Source organism: Equus asinus, chromosome 18, assembly GCF_041296235.1.
Source record: "Equus asinus isolate D_3611 breed Donkey chromosome 18, EquAss-T2T_v2, whole genome shotgun sequence".
NCBI classification, from domain to species: Eukaryota; Metazoa; Chordata; class Mammalia; order Perissodactyla; family Equidae; genus Equus; species Equus asinus.
Genome location: NC_091807.1, coordinates 985,741 through 999,471, shown reverse-complemented (window position 1 = coordinate 999,471; position 13,731 = coordinate 985,741). Strand labels below are relative to the sequence as shown.

The 13,731-nt window shown below is 37.7% G+C and overlaps 1 protein-coding gene across 3 annotated transcripts in view; it reads left to right on the top strand.

The window, feature by feature from the left end:
• Positions 1 to 13,731, top strand: part of EPHA3 (EPH receptor A3) — a 362,266-nt gene that overhangs the window by 276,888 nt on the left and 71,647 nt on the right. For 2 of the 3 annotated variants that reach the window (XM_044750141.2, XM_070488669.1), the window contains exons 6-9: positions 1,998 to 2,122; positions 4,919 to 5,081; positions 12,853 to 12,955; positions 13,637 to 13,704. In XM_044750141.2, coding sequence (XP_044606076.2) covers positions 1,998 to 2,122; positions 4,919 to 5,081; positions 12,853 to 12,955; positions 13,637 to 13,704 — 459 coding nt within the window. The remainder of the gene's footprint in view (positions 1 to 1,997; positions 2,123 to 4,918; positions 5,082 to 12,852; positions 12,956 to 13,636; positions 13,705 to 13,731) is intronic. The other variant, XM_044750142.2, reaches the window with a different exon arrangement.

Genomic DNA, 13,731 nt, shown 5'->3' with positions numbered 1-13,731 from the left:
TGTTCCGACATTAAGCTCCTTGAAATGCTCTGAAAGCAGACATTAAAAGTTGCTCTATCAATGGATTTACTGCAGCAGGAAAGTTAGTGGAATTTCCCCATTTTTGGTACCAAAGCAAAATTTGGTTCCAAAGACATTGAGGCTGCAATTTTTCCATTAGCAATTGGATAATGAATTGTTTTTTCCAAGTATTACGATAAGTAAAAGACAATAATTCTCAAAAGTTGAACATATTATTTATTCATAACTTGGTGATATGGTTATAAACATTGAATCGGTTTATAAAATTTCAACTTAACATAACCAAAATAAATGGTACTTTGCTTGGAATCAATTTCAGGGCAGCAAACCCCCACTGGATGGGGGGCAGGGGTGTTGTGAGGCCAATGTGGGAAATAAAACAATAAAATTGCATAGATGAAAAGTAAACATAAAATGTAAATAACATGAAGTTCTGTGAAAGGATGTTAATCGATAATGGGAGCAAAGTGTAAATAAGAAATAGAATTTACTTTTCCATCAGGAAAGCATCATGTACATTTTTTCTTGGCAAAGGATTAAGTCATCATTCTCTTGTCATTAAAGAAATGGTGCTTTCAAAAGAGTTCATAAGAAGATCTTACAAATATGAGAAATAGGAGGATGGGAAATTTATTGCAATAGATTCTTCCTTTAAGTTTACAATTTCCAATGAAGTGTCAAAAGGCAAGCTTAGTGAAAGCTCCATTTTTAAGTGAGGAATAAAAATGAAAGTTATTTGTAGACAGGAACAAGTTAAATGACAGGTTGGATATGAAAGTCGGCACTTGACAATCACAGAAACATCAAGTCAACAAACTTGGAAGTTTTACCTCTGGCTGTTGTGGAGAATATAGATACTAAGGTTCTAATAGGCCCCAATTTGAGAAAAATCCCTAAGAGTATAAATCCTTTAGCAATGAAAACAACTCAACAGTTAGTGTATCTAAGAATTCTTGATTTTCGTTTGTTTTGTGTTTGTAATTTACTTCGCTGAATTCCATGAGGGCAGAATGGCACTGAACCCCACAGCGAGATGTTCGGTCGGCCAGGGTACCAGGATTGAGATCTGAAACCACAAGTGCATTGATGGATAGCATGCATTTTTCTTTTTAATGGAAGGATTTGAAGTAGGATATCACTTAAGATATATTTGATCTTCCATTAGAAACAAAGGTCACCCTATGATATTTGATCCAAACAGATGTTTTTTTATTCAAATTCTATACTTTTGATAATGCATAGCAAAACACAACAAATATAGAGTCGCCATCCAATAAGACACTTCAGAAAACACGTAGAGAGTTATGGCACAAAGAGCAGTCATTTCCTGCCTACTTCTTATTAAATATGTTTTTAGGGAATAAAAATGTAAAAGCAGAAGATTATTGTTTCCTGATATATATTTTTATTCATGAGAGATTTTTGTCAGAAGTCAAGCCCTACCATAATATGTCCTAAATCCTATCTATTTTATAATACACTACACGTTATTATTACCTATAGATACCATGGGACTCCTTGTACATAATGGATTCCAGTCCTCTCACAGAGTTGCATATGAAAATGTTATCAATGAGCTGAAGAATCTGGCATTAATAACTTTGCAACATTATAACAAATAGGTAGTCCTGATGTTTTGTTCTTTTTTTAATACAACAAATATATTTCATTGCTTACATTATAGTAGCAGATTGAAAACATCTGCTCACTTGCCACTAGTCCACCACCAGTTGAAACTCAGCTCATTTTCCATAGGCCTGTATGTATCAGGGCTATAATCCAGCTGCTGAGGCTTGAGATGGGGCCAGATTAATACTCTAGAGCCTTTGAAATGGAAATAGTGCTTTCTTGCCAAAGATTAGTGCAATGACAGACTCCATTTGCTTGCTCCCTTCTCTCTCTGCTCTTCCTTACCACTCTTCCCAACCTGATTAATTTGCCTCCTCTCACCATTCCTTCCCACCCTCTCTTTACAGCTCCATCACCTGTCATCACGATTAAGAAGGATCGAACATCCAGAAACAGTATCTCTTTATCTTGGCAAGAACCTGAACACCCTAATGGGATCATATTGGACTACGAGGTCAAATACTATGAAAAGGTGGGGAGGCAGTGTTAAAGGGTTGAGTTGTGGAGGGAAAGAGGTCACCTTCTCGTGAGCTGTGCTCTGCAAAGAAACCAGAGACATTGCTAAGAAGTGGTAAAACTTTGTTTAGAGCTTTGGTCACGCGATACCTTTGATTTACAGGCAGAGGGGGCTTTTGAATCATTGTGTCTAATATCCTTCATTCTACAGCAATAAGCTTCAGCAGAGATGTCCCTACCAAACTTAAGCCATCTAGTTATGGCATTAGAAATGATATTTACATCCTTCCACACCACGACCCCAGTTCTACCCACTATTTTATAGTGATTCCTTAATCTATTGATGGATTGTTTCTTAATTCATTGCCTTAAGCATCATTTCCTGATCTTCACATTCACATGAATTTCGTTCAATACAGATAGAAACATCAAACTAATCATTGTGTTATTGAACCGACAAGGAAAAGCTTTCTTGACTTCATACAGGGAAATTTAGAAGTGTGTGGCTAAGTTTGCCTCACATCATACACCGGTGGATCAGTAATGCAAATATAAAAAATAGGTACGTAATGATTTATAAGTAGAATTTAGGTGGTGATATTTCATCACTGTAAATAGCACTTATTTCTCCCTTGTTAGAAATTATGGTGAGGTTTGGAAGCAAGATGTATGTAAACCTTATCATCAGAACTGGGTGGTTTTATAGCTACTAATATGAAAACAACGTATTTGTGTATCTGCTGCAGCTTACAAAGTATTTTAAAGTGAATTAAAAACACATTGTGGGTTTATGTATCAGTTTATATTTACTTATTCATGCATTATTTAATTTGGAGAGGTCTGATAACCCTACAAAAGTGGGCAAATAGATTGTTTTACAAATAAGAAAAGCGAGTCTATGGCGTTATTTGAATTTCTTAGCCTCAGTCCTAGTAAACATTATGTCTCCATTTTGCATCCTGCAGCCGTGAGTTTTCCCCTGTATTACATACCTCCTTCAACATGAGAATGGACCATTAGACACATGATACCTAGTGATATGATCAGTTGTGCAAAAAGGCATCACGTATAAACATTACTTTGCTTTATGCAGTTATTCTCTTTATTGAAGTTGATGTATTTCACAAGCATAACACCACTCTTTTCATACTGCCCCCTGCAGGGACACAGTATGTCTCTTTCATTAAAAGAAATCAGTCTTAATCAAACTCATTGTGCCAGAAGCATAGTACACGATATCTCCCAGCTTTTGTTACCCACGGTGGCATTGTCAGATACTCACCTGATCACAATCTTCTATTTGTAAAAGTGTGACAAGATGCACTGGGCAAATATAAGAATCCATGTTTTACAGATGATACAACAAAACAGAAAGGAGTTAATGATGTGCCTTAGTTCAGACTTGATAGCAGAACCGGGGAACACCCAACTTTCAGATCTATGGGGCTATTTCAAAAATACAATTAATCTACGTTCATACTTTCCAAACATAAAAAGTTTTCTCAACTTTTTTGGTAGACCAACAAAGCACAATAAATATCCTTGTTTTTAAACAATATTAACCAGTACATGAAAAAGATGGTTGAATCTATTCATTATTCCTAAAGCATTTTAAATTTGATACATCCATACAAGTACTATTATTTTTAAGATATATTTATGTAAATATTTTTTATATAATCCATATATAAATTTTAAAATAATTAACAAATATATACCTGATTTTGGCAATATTTGTAATGTTTTACTAGAAGTCAAGCTCTACGAGGTCCAGCTTCCCTGATTGTTTGGTTGACTAATGATGACAAACTGCCGAATTCTGGGTATACACACAATAACCTTTTTAACAAATGAAATAATTATTTCTGTAAAATAAATATATTTGACTCTCTTTGTTATTTAATATATTGACTCAAATACTATCTGATACCTAAACAGCATCTTTAACTAAGAGGTGTCTGTAATGCACAGCATTTTTCCTGTACTGTTCTGTCTAGTTTGGTTGAAGAGATGCGTTGTTCTGTATTACCCACTCCAGGCCCCATCCCAGGTGGAAGCACGTTCCACCACTGATCGAAATCAGGTTACCCAAAAAGTACTCACAACATGTTGATATGCATTAGAGGAAAATCACAATTCTGTGTAAGTCCAATGTTTATAAGCAAGGCTTGACACAAAAAGACGTTCCTATTAACGTGCAGTGTGACTCCTCTAATGTACATTGTGAATCTCTGAGAGGATCCTTTGTGGGAAATAGTTCTAGACTTTGATCTGAAGATGTTTGTCTATACTAAACCACCATGACTTAGATTAAATACAGTGCAAATATAGTTGATGCTTAGAAGTTATTAATTTGGAGCTATATATAAAACCTGGACCTGTTTAAGTTTACTATTTTATAACTGATAGACATGTTTTCTGAGAATCAGTAGGTCCTTCTATTAAGTTTGGTTCAAAGGAGTTTTTTCTCTTTGTAAGTTTATTCGTGAAATTAGATTGAAGCTTTCGTTCAGCCTTGACTTTGAAGAGAACATATTTTCACTCACATATTTGGTAACTGGTAGGAAGGAAACCTAACTTTCTCTGCTTTATGTGCAGGGCACAATCTTTATATCCAAATCAGGACATTCTCTAGATGCTTTCAGCTTAAAAGAATGCCTTGATTGCACTCAGAAAGTGAGACCACTGCCATGTCTCTTTATCCGTCCTGTGCTCTGGGAGAATTTACAAGAATTGGTTTTGAGTGGGTACCTTTTTATACTTGATAGCAATAGAAAGATTTGATTTTAACATGATTTTTCTTACCCCAAAGCAGGAACAAGAGACAAGTTATACCATTCTGAGAGCAAGAGGCACGAATGTGACCATCAGTAGCCTCAAGCCTGACACGACATATGTCTTCCAAATCAGAGCCCGAACAGCAGCTGGATACGGGACCAACAGTCGCAAGTTTGAGTTTGAAACTAGCCCAGACTGTACGTATTATTTCAATGTGGCTTTTAGGGGGCAGGCTGTTGCAAAAGGTATCTGCTAATTCATCCCCACTCTCTCTAAGTTTTAACTAAGTGTAATAAATTCAAAGTAAATTGCTGAGACTTTAACAATTTGTAAGCATTGTGTCTGTGCATTCCTGTCTGTGTGAGAGTGCATCTGCGTTTTTTTCTCTTTTGCAAATCAAATGTGTTCTAATGTCTGGAATGCTTCTGGTCTTCTATTGGCTGGAAATTGCTTTGAGGAACATTATTTAATATGATAACACACTTCCAGTACCTGTTAATCCAGCTGTTCCAGGTTCATTGCATGATTCAGTGAACTACAAGGAATAAACTTGCTGATCCATGAGGATCTGAATTTTGTTTTAATCCTTAATATATTCAATCTTGTATCACTTGTACATTAAGGATTTTCTAAAACCTGATTTATTATCTCACTCATATTCATAAGCAATTTGGACAGTCCCATCCGTTTGACCCCAAATTTGGCTAAAATTAGTCTAAAATTGGCAGTCATTTTCCTAATAAAAGTTTTCTTTTCCTCAAATGCATTTGCTTCATATTAGGAAAGAGCTCTCCTAAGATATAGCTTTCAAAAAGGTAAAATCATGACTATGCTACTAATATAAAATGAATACAAGTTAAAGATTTTATTTAACTTATTAATTAATGAGGAGACTAGTAAGAGACTAAAACTGGTTTTAAGGAAAATTTGAAGAACAGACACATATACACATATTCATACATATTTGTGTGTGCTCACATATGAGTAGGCAATCAGGAATACTTAAACCAATTTGCTAATTTGTCCAAAACTGGTTAATATCCTACAGGATAATAAATGTAATGCTGGGGGTCATCTTTTCTACTGCACATTAACCAGTTATATCTCTATTGAATAAGTATCATTTTAATTGTAATGGGAAAAATCATATATATCACAGTAGTTTTCTACAACTTAAATTCACAGTTGTAAGATAGGCTAGAAAGACAATCAAGGATGAACACCGTTTAGAAACAGATTATCCAAGGAGGCTCTGACAATGCCCAGCCCGCCACTGAAAGGAAACCAAGAATCTCTTTTGACCTTCCCAATTTGCCATTTTCTCCTGGCTCCTTTATTTCCTATTTTCTAAATCCTTTGTTGCTGATATAAAATCACACTGTAATTGGTACAGTAATATTTTTATGCCCAAATTTCACACTTAATAGAAGCATTCAGGATTAACAAAAGAAATTATATAAACTGTTTAAGTTAATGTGATAGAGTACATACATTACGGCACACTTTTTTCAGACAATTAGAAATGTAGCTTTACAACAACAAACTGTAACTTCTGCAAGGTGTTGAGATTCTAGGCTTTCTAGAAGGCGTCAGCTCACAGCTGAAGCACGACTATTCTACTCAAAGGAAAGCTGCCATCCTCAATACACAAATCTATGCCTCAAGACCTGTCCTAGTCCTCCTGGGATGGAATGAGCATGGAGAAGCCACTCTCTGAGGATATTAGATACGAAATGCTGGAAGTCCATGAGAACAAGGTTTAAAACAAGTTCCAAATTTTAGATGACACAATAACAAAATACAATTGCAACTTGACATTAGCAGTTTTAAGTCTTTTTGTAACTTTTAAGTGGTGCAAAGAGTTTCTTGTTTTGAAGTGATTGTAGACTGACTTTTTTCAGACTTTTAAATGTTTATTTGAATGAACAACAACAAAATCTATATTTGATTTACCAAGAAAGATCCCAAATCTTAGAAATAGAAAAAGCAAATGTTTACTACATCTTGAGATACAAATTAGGCATATTGAGAGCTGGAGGGTCAGATCATCATTAGGTAAACATTTATTATGTTGATGCATATTTTGGAATTTCAGTCTAATCCTGCATGTGCTTAGTTAGCACTTAACCTTATCTGATAAGTAAATTCACAAAAACAATACCAAATTCCAAAATTCTAACGTGATTCCAGATTCATCACAGATATTTCTGTGGTAGTGTTTATGCATGAACCTGTAATGAGGCTTCAGTGTCTGAGGCTTAAGCAATAATCCATTTAAACACTGCAAGGTCTTAGAATCTTTCCCAAATAAGTTTTGTATTTCCAACACTTCCATTGTTTGAGAGAGAACAGATGAAAGGAGGATAAAAAGAAAAATATGAACTTTTGAACACCCCCCTCTCTATTTATAAAAAAAGTGTCGTGCCGTTTGATTTTTTAAAAAGTCAATTTACTCTTCCTGCTTCACCACAGAATTTTTCTAGACTTAAATATAGAAGAGAAAAAAATGCCCTTTATCTTAAGGGGAAAAGGACAAAAATCAACTCTTTATTTTTTTAAATTGAAATGAGATATTCGTGAAACCTCCAAGGATTTGAGTCTTACTTGCTATACTTTCATTTTTAAAAGATGCAAGAGACTCATGTTTGGATTTCTTTAAAAATTTGCTCTAGTTTTCGTGTTTCAAAGTTATATGAAGAGTTCTCATCAATAACACAGGGCGCTGAGTTGGAATGTAAATCCTGCTGTCTGAGCCCGGTCCGTGGGAAGGCACGGCAGCACCGGGGCACACCTGCTCTCAGGCGCTTTAGGATGTCTTCGTTGTGCACGGCAGCACTTTACCTTTGTTACCGTCCTCATTTTACAGATGAGGAAACTGAGGCATAGGGAAGTGAAGTCAGCTTTCCAAAGTCACGCAGTTGGTAAGTGTTGGGTCTGATTCTAGAATCCGTGTGTTTATGTGACAGTATATAAAGCATTTTGAAAAACATTTCATTTGATCCTGTTCTGTAAGGTGTTCAGATACCATTATTTCCTTTTACACATGGTCTAAGACACACAGTTTACCTGTTTTTTCTGAGGTCGCATAGCTACGATCAGTAATCCTGGAGTCTCCAGATTTTGGAGTACTGATCCAGAGCTGCTATTGCTGTTAAACTAAGAAGCACAGAAGTCATAGAGTGTATAGGAGTCAAAGGACTTTCCTAGAGCAAAGGCATCGCCCAGCAAAGCAAGAAGCACAAGCAGTACAGCATGTTTGGGACGGTGGACGGTCCCACCGCAGGGGACTCTCGGGGCAGAAACTGCACCACAGCGGCTGCTTTTGCCCAAGAAAGGCAGGAACAGTTTACCGGTTAAAAGGAAGGACTCTGGAGCCGATTGGCGTTTATTAGAATGACATTGACAAGCCACCTCAATTCTCAATGCCTCAGTTTCCCTGTCTGGAAATTGGGGAAGATCATTATGCATAACTCAATAGGGTTTTTATGTTGATTAAATCAGCTATTATTTGTAAAGTGTTTAAAATATTAGCTGGTCTGGTAGGTACTCAGTGGGTGTGCCTGTGTTTTATGTTTAAATAAATAGTACATAATTTGAACACCCAAGGAATTCAAGAGCAAAACTATGTGGGATGGAGCTGAGTTTGGGATTGGAGGATTCTGGTGGATGTTACTATTCAAGACGATTAGCACTCAGACAATTCAATGAGCCCTGCCGAAGGCTTCATGGCCCCTTTTCATTGTTTTTTTTTTTTCAATTATTGTATTGAGATCACAATCGTTTATAACATTTTGTAATTTCAGGTGTACATTATTATTTATCAATTTCTGTATAGACTGCATTGTGCTCACCACCAGTAGTCTAATTTTTATCTGTCACCATAAGTATGTGCCCCTTTACCCCTTTCGTCTCCCCCCAGCCCCCTTCCCCTCTGGTAACCACTCATCTGTCCTCTTTGTCCATGCATTCCTTTATCTTTCACATACGAGTGAAATCATACAATGTTTGTCTTTCTCTGTCTGGCTTATTTCACTTAACACCACATCCTCAGGTCTGAGTTTGCAGCAACTTTGATCTCCTGGACTCTATTATTAGGGGACATTAAGGCAGCCTTTCAGGGGCTGGCCCGGTGGTGCAGCGGTTAAATTCGCACGTTCCACTTCTCGGTGGCCCAGGGTTCACTGGCCCGGATACTGGGTGTGGACATGGCACCTCTTGACACACCATGCTGTGGTAGGTGTCCCACATAGAAAGTAGAGGAACATGGGCATGGATGTTAGCTCAGGGCCAGTCTTCCTCAGCAAAAAGAGGAGGATTGGCAGCAGTTAGCTCAGGGCTAATCTTCCTCAAATAAATAAATAAATAAATAAATAAAAAATAAGGCAGCCTTTCAAACGCAGAATGGAATCATCATGTAGGGAAATTTATATAACAAAGCTAGATATTCATAAATAATTTTCTAGGATATCTTGTACTTTTGCCAGTGTTTCACCAGGAAATGACATAATAAAAATATATATAATTTATTGAGCACTCAGTATGTGCTCAGCAGTGTTCTAAGAGCTTTGCTTGTATTAACTCATTTAATCTTCACAACAATCATATTATGTCAAATAACAAGTAAATACAAATCCAGGCATTTTTGTTTCACAAAAATGGACTCCTAACCCATCTACTCTAGGGAGAGAACGCCGGCAGTGTGTGCAGGATGGACTGAAATGGGAAATGACCAGAAACAGGGGAGCAGTTTGCTTGTGGGAAACACACTCAAATTGACTTTCTAAGAAATGTAATAATTATCAAATTTTAATAGTATTTTAAACATTATTAAACAACTCTAAACAAGTATTTAATCAATAATACTCATTTACATGTTTGCTAACTTCAGTAACAAAAATTATCTGATTTGGTTATGTGCTTCAGAAAGTTTCTGGGATTTGTGGATATTTAGAGCTAGAATAAACTGTAGGGAAGTCCTAGTTTAATCCTCTCTTTGAAAAGACAGAAAAAGGAATAGAGAACTCTGTCTCCTGTCGTGTTTCCCCTCCCAGTTTCACTGACTCTTTAAAGTGGTTAATCAAAATTATAGAGAATCCAGAACTTGCTTCTCTTTATAAGTTATTATAGTATACAATGAAAAGCATGAGATACAGTTATCATCATACATTTATGGAGCATCATTGAAACTCTAGGCTGAGCTATTTTATAAGCTATTCGCAGATCTACAGCCAAAGGATAAGGATGTATCAGTCCAGGTCTTCTGGGAAGGAGATATTAAGATGGAATTATAAGAGCTTTATAGGAGGAAATATTGATGAAGTGTACAAGAAGGAGGAGTGGAAACAGGCAAGCAGTGCCTCAGACTGAGATGCAGGTCAGCCATCTACGAAGAGGAGAGGGAAGGAGAAAGGTTGAGGAGGAGGAGCTTCAGACAACGAGGCTCAGCAAGTCTCACCAAGCTGATGGGGAGCCCTGGAGTAAAGACTGCCCATGGGAGGATCCCTGCATTGGGCAGACCTGGCCTGGCTTCAGGCCCCTTGCCATGGTTAGTCATTGAGGGGAGCATGGCCTGTGCATGGCCATGCTGGGTGGACCCTGAAGGTGAAGCAGCCAGAGGCTGCCCACTGCACACTTGTTACCGCACAAAGGGCACTATCTGCTCTGCTCCAGCAAGACAAAAGCCAATCATCAAGAGGCGAGATGGCGGCAGAGAAAGGGCATTTATTACAGCTTGCTAGCCAGAGGGAAGATGGTCAACTAATGTCCAAAAGAACCATCTTAAGCAGGGCACAGAATCTTAAAGCAGTTATGAAGGCCAGTGGGTTATAGGGGAAGGGGTTAGGAATGTTGGCCCAGGAGATGCCACACCAGATCTTTCAGTTGTCATTGATGATGGCCATCAGCATAGCCTCTCTGTGCTGGGTCATCACAATCTTAAGGAATTCAAAAGAACACAGTTATCGTCTTGTCACAGCTGGGAGGTATGTGCACAAGTAGGAGTCATAAAATCTACAGAGTGAGTGGATCTCCTGGAGGGTGTTCATCCAGCTGGGTTATTTAGGCAGAGGTCATATTTTCTACAATATGGCTTCCTTTATGCCAACCTTGTGCTGAGCCGGTATCACACTTGGCAACATGGAGATCTGAGCAGGCGCTCACATGATGCCACAGTGATGTAAACAGTGGGCTTCTGGTAGGAAAGAAGAAAGTGCTAGCAACAGTTTATATTATGAGTATGCCATCCTGCCACACACTCAGCTCTTTTTGCATATGCTTAGAAAATCTCTAACAGCCTATCTGCCATGTTTCTTTATTTGTATCATTTAAGTATTCCCCAAGCTGCATTATTTTAAAGAAAATCTTCCAAAATTAGATGTTGATCAGGTTGAAGATGTGATATTAACTTCTGGAGAGGTGGTATTATTCAAATAACCAAACTCTCGCCTCTAAGCTCTTTTGATGCAGCACTCATTCATTTGTCCAATTAGCATTTGCTGTAAGAGCAACATATGTGAAAGTGTGAGCATATGAAACGACTGTTCCAGGAGCTGCATGTATTCAGAAAGTGTAGAGGTTAGGCTGCTTGTGGAGTTTGTTAGCAGAGGGGGCTGGGGATTTAAGCAGGGAACAGATCCTAAATGGCTTTAAATGCTCTGCTACAGAATTTGCATTTTATCCTGAAAGTTATGAAGAGACCTGCAAAATTTTTATGAATGAAAAGGACATGGTCAAATTCATGGTTTAGGAAGAATATTGTGATGGCCAGGTAAAAGATAGGAAAGACATACAAATGGAAACCAATTAGGAATTTCTAATTGCAATCTAGAAGAGAAATGAAGACATAAACTAAGATATTTAAAGAGTTTGGTGATTAATTGGATATAGAATGATCAAAGGGGGAAGAGGACAAGGTGACTTTGCATTTATGGTCTACATCCTTGCCACTCAAAATGTTGTGGTCTGGAATCAGCAGCATGAGCATCACTGAGAGTTCACAAGAAATGCACAGTCTCAGTCCCCACTCCAGAATGACTGAATCAGAAACTGCTTTTTCCAAAAGATCCCTAAATGATTTGTATGAACATTAAAGTTAGAGAAGCATTAGTCTAGGTCAAGGGTCAACACACTTTTTCTGTAAAGGGCCAGATAATAAATATTTTAGGCTTTGTGTACATACAGTCTCAGCTGCTCCTACTCAACTCAGCTCTTTTACCATAAAAGCAGTCATAGACAGTACACAAATAAGTGAATGTGGCTGTGTTCAAATACAATTTTATTTATGGACACCAAAATTTGAACTTTATATATTTTCACGTCACAAAATCTTCTTTTGACTTTTGAAATCATTAAAAATGTAAAACCATTTGAAGCTCCTGAGCTATGCAAACACCTATGGCAGGCCAGACTTGGCTTCTGAGCCATTTTTGCCAATACTTTGTCTGGGAGCATGAATGAGTGACGGGCCATTTACAAAGGCAGGAAATACAGGGAGAGGAACAATTTGTTGGTGATATGCGTTGAGTTCCATGTGACAGGTGTTACACCACCGTTTAAATAAACGTATATCGAAGGCTAAACCAGCTTAATTAGAAAGCTCTCATAATTTCATTCTGGGAAATCTTACCTGTTCACTTCTGGTTTATCCAATGAGTTTCTCGCCAATGAGATTAGAGAAAATCAGTCTAGCATATTTCACACACGAGGCACTCAAATAGTTTCTGACTGATGTCTTTGAAACAAACTATTTGCTCTTATTATAATTAGGTAGAAATTTCAAGCAAAATTATAGAAATGTCTGAGTTTTTTTTACACCAAGTGAAGAATTCCTTTTTCACTGTATCAGACAGCAAGCCACATTTCAGGTAAAAGCAGGATAAATATGACCATTTATCAGCTTTTCCATCTAGATGCTAGTCTGGATGTGTTAACGCCGGTGTGCTATTCTTGTTTTTCTCTTCACCCTCACAGCTTTCTCCATCTCGGGTGAGAATAGCCAGGTGGTCATGATCGCCATCTCAGCGGCGGGAGCCATCCTCCTCCTCAGCGGTGTCACCTACGTTTTGATCGGGAGGTGAGGTCACAGTCTGTTTTAAGACTTACTTTCATTATTGTTTTGCTTGCTGCTAAAATCTGAAGAGCCTGGTCAGTAAAGCATTTTAACAAATAAGAATATCTCTACTTGTATTCTGGATCCTTCTTCTTTCCTCCCTTTCTTTCGTTTCTCCATCTTTAGTTGACTTTCTCTTTTCCATTAAATCCGACCCCACTCTCCAGCACATGCCACTTGTCTTCTCTCCTTCAGCCTCACTGTAGTTTTTACTTTCTTTTTCCAATTACCCTTCGTTCCTTTTTCCAAATACGCTCCAGAGTCCCTGACGCTTTCTCACCCAGAATGCTGTAACACTGCACAGCTCTAATCACCAACAATGAGGACTTTACCCTTCATTCTTCCTAAGAGCAGTTGTTAAAAAAATACTATAAACACATTCTAAGGTGATTATAAAAACTGAACTGAAGGGTCTGCCCAGTGGGAAAGCAGCTCCACACATCCCCTCATTAGGCAGCTCTCCAGGGCCCCTGAGACAGAGGCTTTCTGGAAAGGATGGAGAAAGTACGAAGTCATTAAACTTGCACTAAAGCATTTAATTGTTTGAGGAAAATCTTTATTTTTGGTGCTTTGCACATTCTGAGCTGACATCATTGTCTGAAGTATATTTTCTGTCTGTGTTATCTTCCCTTGATTTACCTCCAGGTTTTGTGGCTACAACAAGTCGAAACATGGTGCAGAGGAAAAAAGACTTCATTTTGGAAATGGACATTGTAAGTGTCTAAACTGTGTTTGGTTTT